The 17047-nt window shown below is 53.0% G+C and overlaps 1 protein-coding gene across 3 annotated transcripts; it reads left to right on the plus strand.

Annotated features, from left to right (window-relative positions):
- Positions 1 to 77: 77 nt before the first annotated feature.
- Positions 78 to 14624, plus strand: SEPTIN3 (septin 3). 3 transcript variants are annotated; one of them, XM_027808405.2, is made up of 10 exons: positions 78 to 582; positions 7479 to 7670; positions 7913 to 8041; positions 8739 to 8820; positions 9194 to 9331; positions 9691 to 9808; positions 10254 to 10349; positions 12429 to 12528; positions 12951 to 13002; positions 14075 to 14624. In XM_027808405.2, the coding sequence occupies exons 1-10, from the start codon at positions 243 to 245 to the stop codon at positions 14208 to 14210; spliced, it is 1383 nt and encodes a 460-aa protein (XP_027664206.2). In that variant the 5' UTR covers positions 78 to 242; the 3' UTR covers positions 14211 to 14624. The 3 variants fall into 3 exon arrangements, with proteins under 3 accessions (XP_027664206.2, XP_027664207.2, XP_005441338.1); XM_027808406.2 differs by having other exon boundaries at positions 12432 to 12528; XM_005441281.3 differs by lacking the exon at positions 78 to 582 and adding an exon at positions 1836 to 2228.
- The last annotated feature ends 2423 nt before the right edge of the window (positions 14625 to 17047 follow it).

Here is a 17047-nt window from a genome sequence, read left to right on the forward strand (position 1 = left end):
GCCAGGCGTGGGAGCGTGCTGGGCAGGCCACAAGTGCCCCATTGTCCCAGCCAGGGGTGGGCTGGCCAGCCTGCCAGGGCCACTGGTGGGGGCTCTGCCTGGGAGAACAGCGTCTCTGGGGAGCACTGTGCCCCGAGACGCCGTGGGCCCTGGCAGTGGGGAAGGCCTGGACCACCCAGCCCAGCCCGGCACCGCCTGCCCCCCACCCTCACACCTCTGCTTCCAGCCCGCTGCCACCCACCATGGAGGAGGACGTTGCCCCTCGCCGCAGCCGCCTGCCCACCCCCGGTGGCACCACTGGCCCCAGCCGCATCCCGGCCCCCCCGCTGCAGCGGGTTGGCCCCCTCAGAGCCCCCGCTGCCCCCACGAAGCGGAGCTGCCTCTTAATCTCCCTGCGCCGGGTGGGCGAGGGCGGCGGGGGGCCCCCCTGGGAGCGGCTGAGGGGCCCGGGGCCTGTCACCCCTGTCCCCCCTCGCCCCCGGCCGCCAGCCACTGAGGGACTGCAGCGCCGTGGCAGTGCCGGTGGGACTGAGGCTGCCCCAGCGGCGAAGATGGGGGTTCCCTGCTCCCCACCACGTTCCGGTGGGTCTCTGCTGCCAGGACGGGCTGGGCAGGGGGGAGGGAGGGAGGCATAAGGGGTCCCTGTGTGGTGCCACGGGGCTTGGCATGGGGCAGGGCCCTTCAGGAGCGGTGGGGTGATGTGTGGGAGGATGGGGGCTTCCTCCCCGGGAAGCCATTTCCCCCTTGCCCTCACCGGGAGTGTGGGTGGGCAAAGGGAGGTGGGAGGTGTGCCCTTGCAGTGGGGCCCTGGCACCCATCAGGGAAATGGGCGGCTGCGGGCACCATGTCAGGAGATGTTGCGGGTGCTGGGGTGCCCATCTGTCTGTCCGTCTGTCTGGACGCAGCCAGCCTGTTGACTGCTCAGCCTAACCTGCGTAACTGTAACTGCCAACAGCGATTTCTAAATGCTCCCATAACCCACAGTGGGTGCAGTTTCCTTTTTGCCCCGGGGTGCTGCAAAAAGAGGCATCCAAAACCCTTGCTGACTCTGCCAGGCATCCCACAGACCATCCCCCACCCAGGGGGCTGCCACATGGTGGAGGGACACATGGGGATGGCCCTGAAAGGATGTTCCCATCGTCCCACCAAGCAGAGGGTCAGAGCAGTCCCAGATGTTCATGCTCCAGCATGGCATGGCGGGGGCACGGCGGTGCCTGACAGGGCCAGGGCTCGTAAATGTAGGAGAAGGAGGAAGGAAGGGGCAGCCCCCTCCAAAGGTGCCAGCAGCCAGGGGCACCCACACGGCTCTCCAGTCTTGGGCACATGCAGGGGGGCACCACCAGGCACATATGCCTGCCGGGGCACACGGGGATGCAACCTGCATACTCCGCATGGCCCACAGCAGGCACCTCTCCCTGCTCCCCACACGCATGCACACGCACGCACGTGCAGGCACACACTTGTGTACACACACACAGAGGGGACAGCGCTCACTCTGCCTCTGCAGTGCGGCCGGCAGCCAGGAATCACGGTGCCGGAGGAGAAAAGGTTTCTCACGCCTCCGCAGTCGGAGCTGAAGGGCAAATTGCTTTTGATGAGCCAAAACACTCCCAATTCCCTCCCTCCAGGAAAGCAGGAGGAGGTCTTGCAGTCCCCTGAACCCAATAAATACCTAGGGGAAAAGAGTGTCCTTTCTCAGTCCTGCCAAAGCAAAGCTGCGAAGGGTTAAATATCCCCCTCCTTAATCAAACAGAGATGCCAAAACGCTGGGGAACTGGAAGGGAAAGGGGCAAGAAAAGGCCTCTGTGTTGCGGGTGTGCAAGGCGGGCCCCTCCAGGACACGGGGGGGGGCCATCGGTGGCAGCCCCTCCATCCCTGCAGCCATGCTCCCCCCCAGGGTGGGGAGGCTGGCAGGGGCTTGGGATGGATCCGGGGGCCTGGGATGAAGCCGGGGGAGGTGCGCGGGGGGAGATTTTGCGGCGATGTTTAATATTCAGGTCACATGACGATGGCAGCAGGAGCAGCACCAGCATCCCCGCTCCACTGAAATAGCCACTGGAGAAGGAGGGGAAGGAGAGGGGGGGAGAAGAGGACACCGGGAAGAAAGAGAGAGGTAAAAGCGGAGCCTCGTAGCCCACTGTGCTGCATCAGCATCAGGCTAGAAAAGTGGGGGGAGACCCACCCCCTTGGGAGAGGATTTGGAGACAAAGGAAGCTTCATGTTCAAAGGTAGGATGCTCTGGGCTTGGCAGGGCTGGGCGATGCCGGAGGGACACCGCTGTTTTTTTTGTGCAGGCATCCTCTGCCATGACCCCAGCTCTGGCCACGGGGGAGGAATAAGCCTGAAGGTCAGCAGGGGAAATCGGTCTTGGCTTTGTCTTTCCTCTTTCTTTTCCTTTTGGTGCCAGCAGTCCGGCATAAAGGAGAACAACCGGGGCTAGCTACCGTGCTGATGGGGAGTAGCTGGCGCCAGGGGCTGCTCTGAAAGAAAGAGATAATCCCAGCTGGTCCAGGGCTGGGGAAAGCCCACAAGCTGCTCGGCGACTGGCTTGTCCCTTGCCAGTGACAGGCAGTCGCTGCAGGGGCGGCAGGGATGTCCTGTGCTGCTCCTTGGGCATCTGCGCAGGAGCTGGCGGGCAGCTGGACAGGGAGCTCGGCACAGGCAGGCACGCGGGCAGGCAGGCAGGGGGGACAGGCAGCTGTGGTGGCATGGGTACCCTGATCTAGGGGTGCTCAGCACCCTTTCGCCTTGTGATACAACTGTAGGATATGGGGTAAGGGCTGCATGGCCAGGGAGTGGCACCAAGGATACAGACAGGGCTGAGGTGAGCATCCTACCCTGTGACGGCTGGGCTGGGGATGTGCCCAGTCCCTTCACCTCCAGGTCCTGCATCTCCAGAGAGGCTTCGGCACATGCTGCCCTAGATTTCACTGTGACCCTGGCAGTGCCGGGCTGCTGCCCAAGTCCTCTGCAAAGCGCTGAGGGGAAGGAAGGTTGCTGCCGGGAAGGCTGTGGCTGCCCAAAGGGCTGGGATGAGTTTCCTTACCTCACTCAAAATGTCTGATGATCCTCAGGCCAGGCAAAAAGATCGGGTAAGAAGAATGGCTCCATTCTGCATCCTGAGGTCAGGCGGTGCATCTGGTGTGGCTCAGCCTTTGCCTTGTACAGCTGGGAGAAATACCCTGGGGTCATCAGAGAAACTGAGGGGGGAAAAGGATTTTTCCAGTGGAGAGATGCTCAGTCCAGCACCTCTGCAGTTCTGAATCAAGAGCAGATCCTAATGCCTGCAAGCCCCAGGCAGGCTGTGCTAGTGGAGCAGCTGCTTGCTTTCCTTCCTAAGGACCTGGCATTTTTCACCAAGGGCCCACTCCTGACAGCTGCCTTCAGGCTCTGAACCCATCCCTCCTTCCTGTTCCATGTCTGCAGGGAGCGGGAGCGTGGGTCTGGAGCCACGAGCATGGAAGGGGCTGGGGTGAGACACATGCATGGATCGCTGCCTCTAGCCAGAGCGGGAGAGCCTTATGCCACACAGGAGGAGAGACACAGACAGACCATCCATGTGTTAGGTGGGGGTTAAATAGCCTTTCCTTGTTGGAAGCTGGGTTGTGGTGAGCCACTGTTTGCAGCCCTCCCTCCCTCTTGCCACTCAGACAAAGGATGGGAAGGCAGGGGGAGGGGATGTGACTGTATCTGGGTTATTGGGACAGAGTAGATGTTAGTCCCCACTACCTGAGCCCCTAAGGGATCTGCAGGGCCACCTCTGTCCCCATCTAGCTGCTGCAAATGTCAGAGGCAGGCAGACATGAAGGGTGCACTGCAGAAGTGGTGTCTGCTGCTGGCCGTATACGCTGGCCTTCCAGGGAGAGATTTTAGGGTGGATCAATGGGTGTCAGGAGCAGGAGGTAGCTGAGACCGCTAGGGCCTCTCCGGGCACTGATTGCCTTTCTGGCCCTGCCTGCCCCAGCCTCCGATGCTGTGCCTCTCCCTGCTCTGGATCTGAGTGGACTATCTCCTGTGAGCCAGAGGTTATCCCCTGGCAGCCCAGCCTGGGCCACCTCGCACTGGAACCGGGCAGCAGAGGTATCACCAGCAGCCACCCCCTTAAATGAGCTTCAGTCAGCGCACAGAACAAAGCAGCAGGTGGAAAAGGGTGGCAATGCAAACAGTGGATGTAAGTGGTTAGCCCCGACTAACCCTCTATTCATTACCAGCTGTACCAACCATAGTGTCCTATCACGTATTCATTACAGGAGACAGCTGGAGGGGCTATGGGATGTGCCTAGGATGCATTATGCTACCCCTTGACCCGTCAGTCAGAGCACTAATGAGGCTTCCTAGCAGCATTAGCATTACTGCACGTAAAACAGCCATTCCCAGGAGAGCAGGTAGACGTGTTTCATGTCTCAAGGTGCCTCTCATAGCTCTGGCCCTGGTTTTGCACACCCCAGAAGGCTGTTCCTCAGTTGGCTTCCTGGATTCCTCTGGGGGAGTCAAGAGGTGGAAAATTGTGTGCAGAAAGCTGAGCCCTTAGGTCCCTCTTTGCAAAATGGGGTCTTCCCTGCCTGAGGCTGCATGGGAAGGTGTCCCACACAAAAAGGAAGGCAAACGACCAAGAGGAGAAAGGAAGGCTGTCTACCCCGAGACCTTGGATGTCCAAAATCAAAATGCTCAGGCTGACCTCACTGATAAGAAATCCAGGAAATATTTAAGGAGACTTCTGGAGATATTTTCTCCTGGTCTCAGGGCTTTTTATAGGTGTCCAGGAACCTGACTCTGAAATACCTGCTCCAGCCAGGGATGGCCATGTATTGTGATGTCCACAGCAGAGTTAGCAACACCTGCTGGCTCTGAGCAAAGTGTCCCTCAGTGAGATTGAGGGATGAGTTATGAACCTTGTAGTGAGCCTTGAGGTTGGCTGCTGGCAACTTCCTCCTTTCTCCTCCTTGTGTAAGAACAAGGAGTTTAAGCAATAAGGGAGAGGGCAACAGACTTCCTGAGGACAAGCTATTGCCTGGGCAGCAAAGGATTTGCAGCCCACATGGCCCAGGTCCTGCACCCATCCCTTGCAGCTGCTCAGCTGGGCTTCTTTCCAACTTGCCCTGTTCCCTGCCCACCTCCACGGTTTATTTGCCCCCAGTTCTGAGGCCCGAAGTGCCTCACTGGGGCCACATCACCCTGGCCCACATCCCCTCATCATTCCCCGTCTCACTTTCTCTTCTCCCTCTCTTTGGGGCAGGTGAGACCCTAGCAGGGCTGTATGGGGTGCACACTGGAGGATGCTGCAGCAGGATGAGGGGTATGGCATGTGACTGTGGTACAGGTGGTGTGGGGCAGCCTGGGGAGGATAAGTGAAGGGCAGGGTGCAGGAGAGCTGGCTGTCTTGGCCCTTCATGCTGTGCCAGAGATGGGCTTTCCTGGCTGGCAGCAGCTTAGAGAAAGCTGGAAAAAGACAACAGGAGCCCCAAGGGTTGCTTTGTCAGCAGGAAAGGCACAGACTAGCTGTGACGGGTGTAAGAGTGGATTGCAGCTGAGAAGCACTCGGCTCGGCAGGCTGCCTCCTCCAGCAGATGCCCGGCAGCATGAGGTGTTCTGAATTGCCAGCCTGGCTCAAGCCAACAGTCCATCTTGTGCTCTGGTCCCCCCTGGGTGCTGCTCGCTGTTTCAGGAAAGGATGATGATACCCCAAGAGTGTCCTTGCTTGGTAGGGAAAAGCAGAAGGGGGGGGGCATCCTCCAGCAGACTTCTCCCCTGTGGACAAGGTAGAACAGAGATAGTACAAGAACCTTCAGACATTACCCACAGTGCTATTCACAGGTGGCTGTGCTACCATCCTTTCATTATGGAGGGAAGATCCCTTCTCCCAGTTTAACATCAAAGACTTCCCAAGCAGTGTAAGAGGAGCTGGGTAAAGGCATCCTTCTCCCTGCCAAGGGTGACCCTTGTGCAAGGTCTGCCCTCAGCAGACGACAGTGGGATATTAAAGCTACTATAAAATGTAAAATCTTTGCTGTGTAGAGCAGCCCTTGTGTCTGCACAGGAGCCTTGGTGTGGGAATGCTAAGCAGGTTCACCAGCCAGCCATGCAGCCTGTTGCAGCCTAACCCTGTCCTTCAACAAAATCTCTCTCACCTCTCCCCAACCCTGGTCTCTGCCTGGCCTGGCTGAGCTGTCACAGGGACCCTGGGCTGGTGCTATCAGTGTCTGCAGCCCAGTGACTTCTGAGTCGCCTTCCTCTCCAAGAGGCATGTGTCACCCACCAAATGGCAGTCACCTGCCTGGCTGCTCACGTCCTCCTCCACAGCCAGTGGGTTCTGCTGAGGAGCAAAAAACTCCACCAAAATGATGCAAACAGATAATTTAGTGTGAGATACTTGAACTGAAGTGGCATCCAAAACAAGTGGAGTGCTTACCAAGCAAAAACACACGCTGTCCCTATCCTGGAAAAATAGCCATCTAATGAGACAAAGCATGGGAGAGTCAAGTAATTAGAGTGGCAGAGGCTCTAGTTTGCAGCTGGCTTGTATATGAAAGGTGTTTGATTCCCATCCCCTTCATCTTCCTTTCTAGATTCATCCCTCATGCTTCCCTTCCCCACCAATTACAGTTTTTCTTCTGTGCCCTGTCCTCTGCCAACCTCTGGCTTCCTCCCAGCGGGTGAGAGCTGCTCGCTAATGAGACAAGAGACAGAGATAGATGGATGAGGCCCGCCCCAAGCAGTGCATGGCATCACCTGAAAAAGGGTTAGGGAGGCCAAAAAGGTCCGTTTGGTTTACATGGAAGAAGCGAGGAGGGGGAGGCAAGGAGGGAAAGGTGCAGATGATTACTTTATTGATCATGATGATTAGTTTCTTGAATATAGCAAAAACCATCGATCTATGAGCAGGAGGCAAGCGCAGAGGTTGTGGCCATGCTTTGCACTTCAACACTGCCTTCCTCTGAGGAACTCAGCATGCACAGCATGGTCAGTAATGCCGCCAGCCCTGGCGATGGCCAGGCTGGTAAGGCCTGATGGTAAATCCCAAACTATTTCAATGCTGGGACCTGACACATGATAATTTTGGAAAGTCTGATCCATTGCAAATTTCATGCTAAACTTGGAGAGGCAAAACACTGGTGATCCTGGCCAGAAGTGGGAGGCAAAAATGAGGAGACATGCACAGAGCTTTGGACACCCTATTAGGAGCCCAGACAGCTTCACTGGGTCTGCCCCTACTGTTTGGAGGTAGCCACCAATATGTTGCATGCTCAGAGAAACCCACTTCTCCACCTCCTCATCTGGAGTGATACACAGAAGAGTGTGCTGGAAACTCAGGTAGATGTTCCTCCACGAAGAGCCTTATTGCTGAAATCTTGCCATTCAGCCATCCCCAGCAGCCCCTGAAATGGATGCTCTAAGTTGCCCTCAACCCCTGTGGCAGGTCAGCAGGGAGGTTGTCGTTACACCTCAGTGATGATTTTTCAATCTTTCTCCCCATGCAGGGCCAGTGGAAAGCAAGAACGAAGCAGCCATGTCTGAGCTGGTCCCAGAGCCACGACAAAAACCAGTTGTACCAATGAAACCCATGGGCATTAATGCCAACTTGCTGGGCTACATCGGTATTGACACCATCATTGAGCAGATGCGCAAGAAAACCATGAAGACAGGTTTCGACTTCAACATCATGGTTGTAGGTAGGCAGGGACCACCTGAGGTACTGGGAACCATGGCCAGGGACTGTCCTGTGAGGTCAGGTAGGAGAGGGAGCCCTGCAGGGAGGGCATGAGGGAGCAGACAGCGCTTGCTCTAGGGGAAAGGAGCACTTGCATAAGTCAAGGAGACACCTGCAGCCCCTTCAGCTGCCAGCCAGCCTCTGTCCCCTGGGCTGCTGGCATTGTCGGGCTGATGTCATGAGCTTCCTCTTTGCAATCTTCAGGTCAGAGCGGATTGGGAAAGTCGACACTGGTGAACACCCTCTTCAAATCCCAGGTGAGCCGCAAATCTTCAGGCTGGAACCGGGAGGAGAAGATCCCCAAGACGGTGGAGATCAAAGCCATTGGGCATGGTAAGAGCTAGGCTGCTGGGGTGGAGGCAGTGCTGATGCTTCAGCACTGTCTTGTGGAAGACCCCAGTAGTCTATGCAAACAGTTATTTGGTATTAGGCAGCCCTTTCTCCATGGGAACCTAAAGGACAAGTGCCAGTTTTAGATGGCCTCAGACCCAACCAAGGGTTTTCTTAAACAGCAATAACACTGATGCCACAGCCAAAAGTGAGGGGTAGAAAAAGACATACAGATATTTCTTTAAGCCTTGCTGTAAGTCATTCTCACCTGCAATTGGTTAATAATCTATACAAATCGCATCGGTGGGTCCCATCCCAATCCCAGTTGAGCACATCTCCTTGTGGCAAAGCATCAGCACAGCTTCTACAGTGGTGCAGAGTAATAAGCATCATTTCAGGTTCAGGATTCTGTGTTTCAGGGGAGGACAAGTTGTGCAAGACAGGTACTACCTCTGGGCCACAGGCTGAGCACAAATCCATTTTCCTGTGGCAAAGTGGTGTAAGGTGGCTTTGGTGCAGATGTTACCAAAATCTGGGGTCAGAAATGGAAGTGGGGGTCACAACTGTCGAGGCATGACCCAGCCTGGTCTGGTCATGCTTGCTGGGTGGGGATCAGGGCACAGTGCTCTTGGCACAGACATGTTGCATGATAGAGTGTGTCCCCAGGGAGATGTATGATTGTTTGCAATTTCTTGCCCAGTCATCGAAGAAGGTGGTGTCAAAATGAAGCTGACAGTGATTGACACACCAGGATTCGGGGATCAGATCAACAATGAGAACTGGTGAGTTTCATACAGTCAAGACCTTGTGTCCCAGAAAGGGCTGGACTTAAGATGTTATATAGAGCAACTCACCTACTTGGTTTGGAAAGTGTCTGGGATCCTGTTGCTTTCAGGGGGGCAGTAAGAAGAAAGTGTAACTGTGAACACCATGGGTCTGTGTGCATGCCTGGGGGTGTGCGCACTTTACACAGCAAGTGCCAATTTCTGTGCCCAGTTACAGAAGCTCTTAAACTTACCTGCTGATGGTGAGATGCTTGTGGTGGATATTTTTTGTGCCTGTGTTGCTTTGCTGCTGTCAGAGCTGGGAACACTGTAGGCAGGAACACGAGGAGATTTGTACCTGTCTATTCATCTCTCTCTCCCACCTTAACAGCTGGGAGCCTATTGAAAAATACATCAACGAGCAATATGAAAAATTTTTGAAAGAGGAGGTGAATATTGCAAGGAAGAAACGAATTCCAGACACGCGAGTGCACTGCTGCCTCTATTTCATCTCCCCCACAGGCCACTCGTATGTACTCAATCCCTTATCCTTCGTCAAGCCCTTGGTACTTCTGTGCCAGACATATACCCTGCACTGCTCCATCACAGCCACAGACCCAGGAGTCCTGCCTGGGGGGCTCACCACTGTTTAGCTTAACTTTGGGTGCTGCAGAGCTTGAAAGGGTCTAGAACAACAAGGGCAGGAGAAACGTTACTGTGTTTTTTGGGAGAGGGCAGGATGGATGGGGAGGAGCCAAGAGTACGGTGGCAGCAAGCAGGGTTCATACAGGGAGGTTTCATAGATGCCCTGATGCTGGGAGAGTCACTAGGATGAAAGGCAAGGAGGGTAAAGTGACCCCTTCCATGTTGTTCCCTCTTGGGCTGCAGCCTGCGGCCTTTGGACCTGGAGTTCATGAAACATCTCAGCAAGGTAGTGAACATCATCCCAGTTATTGCCAAGGCTGACACCATGACCTTGGAGGAGAAGACCGAATTCAAACAAAGAGTGAGTATCTCCTCTCCTGCATGGGATCCTTCCCTGCCCCGGCTTGGAGATGGGAGAAATGAGTGGTTCCCTCCTTCCTGGGATTGCCGTGCAGTCTCTAGGGCATGCATGGAGTCCAACACTAGGTTGGTGGGTAAGTCTTGAAGATGTACCTGTTTATGGCTCTGAGGGTATCTTTCAGAGGGGGAAGAAACCCGTGTAACCCTGTGACATCTCGTGATAGACTCTGTCACGGGAACTGCAGAGCCAGACAAGTAACTGGGGTTGGGGAAGAAAGACTCATCATTGCTGCCATGTGTCCTCACTTTGCTGCACACTTCCCTGTGGACAATCCCTCCAGCCCCTGCCCGCTGGAAGGATGTCCCAGATGTGTTTGCTCAGCTGTCCTGCCTGCCTTCCTTTCAGGTTTGTGTAGCTTTGTGCTCCAAAATGTCTCTCTCACCAGGTGCGCAAAGAGCTAGAAGTAAATGGGATCGAGTTTTACCCTCAGAAAGAATTTGATGAGGACTTGGAGGATAAAACAGAGAATGACAAAATCAGGGTAGGAAACATTTTATTGTGGGAATGGAAGGGGGGGATGAGGACTGGTCATGTTTAATGTGTGTAAAACAGACATCTGTCACTAGAAGATTTTAAGTGCTTCACGGTCCCTGAATGAAAGATGCAATGGATGTAAGGGGTGGTCATTCCTCCTTCCCAGCTTAATTTGTCTCTGTTGTTACTATAGGGTGCTATGAAGGCTGGAGTGAGGAAGGACTGTGTTCCGCCTCCTCTTGCTGAATGCTCTGTTCGGTCACTGTCAAGGACCAAAGGGCCTGGTGTGTGGCTGATGTGCAGCCTCTGTCCCAGATAACTGCCCCATGAGCCCTCTTATCTGCTGACCAAACTCAACCCAAAAAGCAGCCCAGTTCGTTGCTCCCCCAGCCCCTGTAAGAATGCTTGTCCCATCCTTCCCTCCTCAGAGTGTCAGCAACTGTCTCCTAATTTCTAGCCTGTTCATGGCTAGGTTGTACCCAGGATTATATCTGTGTTCTTGTGCCAACACTGACTCAAGCAGTTCTACCTAGTGGTCCCCTCCACCACCCAAGGCATTTATAGAGAAAAATATTATCCCTTGCTGACCTTCTGGTCAGTTAAAGGAGACAAGCTCCTTTGGATGAGCTTCCTTTTCCTCAGTACTCCATGCTCCTAGTCGTATTTTTCTGTGACTGCACCAGTCTGATTTGATTTTCTAGCACTGGTTCTGGTACCTCATGCTTCCCCATCTCTTCTGAGATCTGAACTGCTAAGCCTGTGAACCACATGTATTATTTAAACAATTGCATCACACTGGTGGCTCGTGGTCATCTCGTGACTGACTAGGACATGAGGTCCTTCCACTCCTTCAGTCGCTGCTTGTTCCTGAGCTCTGAAGTCATAGCAGAAATTCTTGATGTTATTCCCTAAAAGCTGCTCTTTGTGCCTCAGACTTACATCTTCCCGGATAATAACCCAGTCTGCATTTGCACTGACAAAACCTCTTGGCCTTGCAATGCTAATGCATTAAATTATCCCACTCATAATTTTTGTGGCTAGGCCACTAATGAAAATAGATTGGCCTCTGTGGCAGTCCTCAAGAAATTCCAGGATTCTTGCACTGCAGCCTGACACTTGCCCTTTCAACTTCCCCAGCTGTCACAGCCCCAACAGAAATTCCCACCTTCCCCATCTTAATTAATCATTTTCCATTTGGTGATACATCATCCATTCTGGAAAAGACTAGATGGGTTTTGCTTCGTATCCAAAATGTTACTGGTTTTGAGGAGGGCACCACATTTTGTTCTGCACTTCAGCATCATTGCCCTCACACAGAAGAAATAAACTGCTTTTTAATTTCCATTTCTGTGGTAGTTGCAGTCCCTTCCCAGGCACAGGGATATCTGTAAAGCAGAGTAAATCTATGAACATCCGCACAACCTTAGAGATAGCAGGGTCTCCTGCATCCTGTGCTCTGGAAGCAGATGGTTCCTCCCTGTGCTTAGAGATATCTGGATCCCAAATAACCTCACCAAATGTCCCACTTGTCAGGAAAGCTGCATCCCTGCCACATTTCTGGCCTTCCTCAGTACAACCATTTCAGCTATTAAACTTGTTGAACATTCATGTGTCTTTTTGGGGAGGATTATTTTGAGTCGTCTCCTTCTTTTGGTGAAGAACTACAAACTTGCTAAGAAATACTCACTGCAAACTATCCATAGAGCAGCCCCGGGGTGACAGACCTCCTGGTTACGCTGAGGTACTTACTTCTCTGGTCATCCCCCTCTTCAGAAATGCTGAAGATGGTGCAGAAAAGCTCTGCCCTCCACTCCAGAGCCCTTGGCACTGCAGCAAGCTACCCACTAAGCTTGGTGTGGGGGGAGGAAGAGGGGTGCAAGGACACTTGTAAAGCAAGGGCCCAAAATGCTAGGGATATCACTGACAGGGGAAGAGGACAGCCAATGAAGTGTTGCTCTAGAAAACCTCTTTCCTTGGAGAAGGTCTTGTGTTTCATGAGCTGAGAGGGGGAAAGATGGATGGGGAACAGTGATGGTGCTGCTCTCTGGAGTGGGTTCAATAGGTCTCTCCACATGTCTTTCCCCAGCAGGAAAGCATGCCCTTCGCAGTAGTGGGCAGCGACAAGGAGTACCAAGTGAATGGCAAAAGAGTCCTGGGCAGGAAAACACCTTGGGGAATCATTGAAGGTAAAAACCCCCTTGCATCTGGAAGTTGAAATTATCTCTGCAGGCCCCCATAATAAATAAACAAGGGTCCAGATAACATGTCCCATGGCTGCCTTCCTGTCCCTTATGCAATAAACTTTTTGAAACCAAGCAAGAGGAGAATTCTGAAATAGCTCTACTGGGAGGGGACTGCCATGGTCAATGTGGTACCACTACTGCCAAATGGTAGAAGCTGGAGCCACTCCGAACAAATGGAAATTCACATGTTACTGCTCAGCATGTCTCCTCAGTGCCTGACACTGTGGCATTCAGACAACTGTTTCTCCTTTCTGAAGTATTCAGGCTCTGCCCACCTGGAACCTGCCCCATGGCAATGGCTTTACCCTGCTCTGTAACAACAAAGGCTGTTGTTGCTCTGTAACAATTGCTTGCTTTCTTTTCAGTGGAAAACCTCACTCACTGTGAATTTGCCCTACTTCGAGATTTTGTCATCAGGTAAGGCCATAGTCATGCATCAGTTTGCTGTTGATGAGCAGGGAGCCTTCCTGAGATCCTCTTAGAGTGAAATAGCCCATACAGAAAGGAAAATAAAATACATTTCGGGCACTGAAAACTTATTGGGGTATGGTTGGATTGAGTTAAGGGGCAAATATGCTAGTGCCTCTCTTAGTGACATGACCACTATGTCAAGTAGTTGCTAGTTTTCATGTATGAGCTGGACACCTGGAGAAAAGCAGGGTACTACCACCCTGCTTCTACCCCATTAAAGACATTAGGGTGCAACAACCACTATTTGTTGCTGACAACAGGTCTGGGTTGGAAGTCAGTGAGAAAGAGGCCACTACCACATCCTATAAATACAATCGGGTTTTAAAACAACACCAGAAGTAAGAAAGTAAGGAAAGCACACTTCAAAGCCAGAGCCCTGTAGCTCATTCCACCTGTGGGTATGGTGGTATTGAGACACTTGGCCAGGTACAATGCTTTGACGTTGCCCTACTGTCTTTCTGTTTTGCAATACCTTTTGCAGCAGATGTGCTTTCCCTAAGTCTTCCAGTAAAAACATCCTAACCAAGTGATCATCACAAAGCATACAGCAATCCAAGCCACAGGCTTTCTCTGGAGGTTAGGGACAATGTTCACAGCATTGTTCTGCAGGTTATGGTCTGCAGTGGACCTGATACACACTCCTGCTGCCTCCTTGTCTCACCACTGCTTCAGATGAGTTAAGCCCTTGTCTGCTCTGACACACCAGGATGGCCAGTAGCTGTCCCACTGGCCCAGGTGTGAGAAGGGGAGGACACTGGCAAGCACAGCCAGGGATTTCAGCCCATATTCTGCATCCTGTGTATGTGTTCTTCAATGCTGATGCTCCAGCTCTCCGTTGTGTATGATGGCACCCATGCCATCCATGTAGAAGGAGGGGTACACCCATTAGCCAGACTGACTGAAGAAATCTTCCATTTATCTCAGGGAATAAGATGATCATCAGGAGATCAATACTGACTGCGGTGATACTGGTTATCATATCCTCTTTCCAACGCCATCTCCACTTTGCTCCCTGCAGGACCCACCTTCAGGACCTAAAAGAAGTGACCCACAACATCCACTATGAGACCTACAGGGCCAAGCGGCTGAACGACAACGGAGGGCTGCCCCCCATGACTGTTGAGACAGAGGAAAACCATGAAAGTAACCTGTGAATGACCCCCCCCTCCCCACTGTCACCCAGTGTCTCTGGATGAAACAACCCACCCCTGCTACCCTTGACTCCACCATGGGCCTGTCTCTGAAGCATGTGGCACATCCTCCGTGTGCGTGAGAGGATGTGAGTGTGCGTGTGTGCGTGTGCACCTACCTATGTGCCAGAGAGGGACCAAAGGCGTCTCCCCCGTCCTTCCCAGAGTGTCCTCATTCTCAGTTTGTTTTTTTGCACAGTGGACTGTCCGTCATCTTCCTTTCTCTTGTTTCTGTGTCTCAGCTGTGTGTCTTGCTTAGGGGAAACAGGGATGGGGGGGAAGGATTTCTGGGGGCAAGTGGGCTTCAGAGGTGGGAGGTGTGGGGTGTGCCGTCGTCTTGTTTTCATTACTTGGATACATGGCAAGGAGAGACGGTGGAGTCAGTCCATGCAGTGTCTTCAAGCGATGGCAATAGATTTCTCTTGGGCCCTCAGGGGGTGGGAAGGCAGCTGGCTGGTCTGAGAGCATGGTGGCCCAGCATTTTATCCCCATTTTTTGCTGTGGCTTCCCAAGGGGAAATGGTAACTTGGAAGTGGATAGATGAGAAAAGTAACAGGCTGACATGTTTTGTGGTTCAGAGGAAGTGATCAGTGGGAGGAGACAGAATTAGTTCTTGGGCTGTAGCATGTATTTGAGAAGCATCAAAGTACTTGAGGAAAATAGCTGTATTTTCCAAAAGAAGCAAAACCCAGATGAAAAGAACAAGTTCCTGCTGCAGAGGGTGCATTTGCCCTGCCCAGCGCCAAGATCAAAAGCCATGCCTGTGTCACAGGCTTTTGATCCTGTGCAGATCAGACCAAGTTGTCCTTGAGTCATCCCCCCTCATCCCCCACTGTAGTGGTCTCTCTCCACCAGCACCGAGAAGGTCCTGGACAAACCTCCCCCTCACAACATGGCCCCCCTGCTGTAGGAGCACAGGGAAAGCAGAACCATGGGGAGTCCTTGCCAGGAGCTCCCCCAGGGACAGCCTCACTCAGCACAGGGCCTTCAGGATCAAGAAGCACTGAGCCAGGGTGTCTCCCTGGGTTTCCAGTGATGGTGGGAACACAAGAGACACCTCCTCCTCACTGAAATGGCTGCATTTGCTACTCCAGCAGTCTCAGCTTGTGCTGCTCCCTCCACCCTCCTACTGCCCTCCCAGCTTTCATGTCCTCCTCTCCTGTGCTTTTGTCCTCATTCCCTTTTAGCCCCTCCATAGCTTGCTTCCTTCCTTTCTTTCCCTATCTCGCTTTCTCTGCTCTCAACCCTTTGTCTCTTCTTCATTCTCCAAGTACTTGAATCTTCCTCTTCAGGCTGTTTCCTCCCTCTCCCAAGCTCTCACACCTCTTCATCAATATGCTTTTGTGTCCTGTTGAGAAACTGTCATTTTATCTTCCCCTGGAGCGGATGGGGAGGAAAGACCCAGGAGCAGGAAGCAGCACAGCTTTACTGAAGACTGTATGCTGTGTCTGGCTGGTGTCAGCTCTTTTCTGGATGTCTCTCAGCCAGGTGAAAAGCATCAGGGCTGGCTGGGCAGAAGGGAGGAGGGGAGAAAATCACAGATGTTCTGAGTTTGGTAGTGTCTGTCTGTCACGTAGCATGTCACATAGCTGGCAGGGGTTGTCACCTCCAGGAGAATTTCCCATTGGACTTAAAATGCATGAGCGTATCTGGGGGGTGGCAGTGTTGTGAGTAAGCGGAAGTGTGGTGGGTTTGGGACAGGGGTTGGAAAGGGTGGTGCCAGAGGAAGGAAGAGGTCTCAGTGAGGGAACACCAGAGAAGGACTCAAGCCAAGCCTGAAGTTGGTTGACGGAGCTGTAGGGGGGGCAGGGCTGGGAAGAGGGTGCTCCAAACCTCAGCAAAACCATCTAAGAGCATATGTTCATCTTGTGGCTTTCTCTGGTGCTGTCACTGCAAAGCAAAGGTCTCTTCACTCTCGTTCCCACATGTCCACACAAGTCAGCTATTCTCAGCACTGCTGGGACGTGAGGGCCACACCGGACCTTTGCAGTCCTTTCACCACCCATGTTCACAGCTCCCTGTGTGCCTGTATGCAGCGTGTGCATATAGTCTTGCACCCACATTCCCAGTACCAGGCCTCCTCGGCCCCACAGAGAACAAAAGTGCCAGGTGCCAGCAGCCATACCATGGTCCTTGTGGAAACCATCCTGCTACGCTGCTACCCATCCTGCCACCCACACTGGCCATCCACACAGCCCAACGTGGGGTCAAAGCCTCCCCCCAGCTCGTCTCCACCAGCCAGCCAGGCAGACCTGTCTGCAGCATCACCAGCTTCCAGAAGCATCTTCTCAGCCTACTCTGCTGTTGCTGTTCCTGCCTAGCCTCTACACAATGTTTTAAACTCAGTGCAATAGGAAAGACTCCCACAGGGCTCCTCTTCTTCACTGCACTGAAGCTTGAAGTCATGCACCATCGTCTTTAGTGAGGGTGTGCAGAGGTGTTCCCTGCACTTGCTTTCTCACACAGCTCTTGCTGGCCATGCAACTGCTTTAGAGGAACTCTCTTGCCACTGGGCTGCATTACCCTGCACTGTGGTATGGTCACTTCTACAATTTGTGGGCCCAAACAAGAGTTATGGCAGACAGCCAACACTGCCCTGCTTAATGAAAGCAAAGCAGATCACATGCAGCAGGAGAGGTTTTCCTTTGCCTGTAACGTGGATTGCAAGAAGGGTGTGTGTTTTGCCCTATAGGTTTAGGAAAGTTTGTTTGCTTGTAATAAGGTGGTTTTTAAGCTCTGCTCTGTAATTTCCTGTCAGATCATGAACTACTTCTAAAGGATCCATAAAAATTTGCTGAGAG

Source organism: Falco cherrug, chromosome 5, assembly GCF_023634085.1.
Source record: "Falco cherrug isolate bFalChe1 chromosome 5, bFalChe1.pri, whole genome shotgun sequence".
Lineage (NCBI taxonomy): Eukaryota > Metazoa > Chordata > Aves > Falconiformes > Falconidae > Falco > Falco cherrug.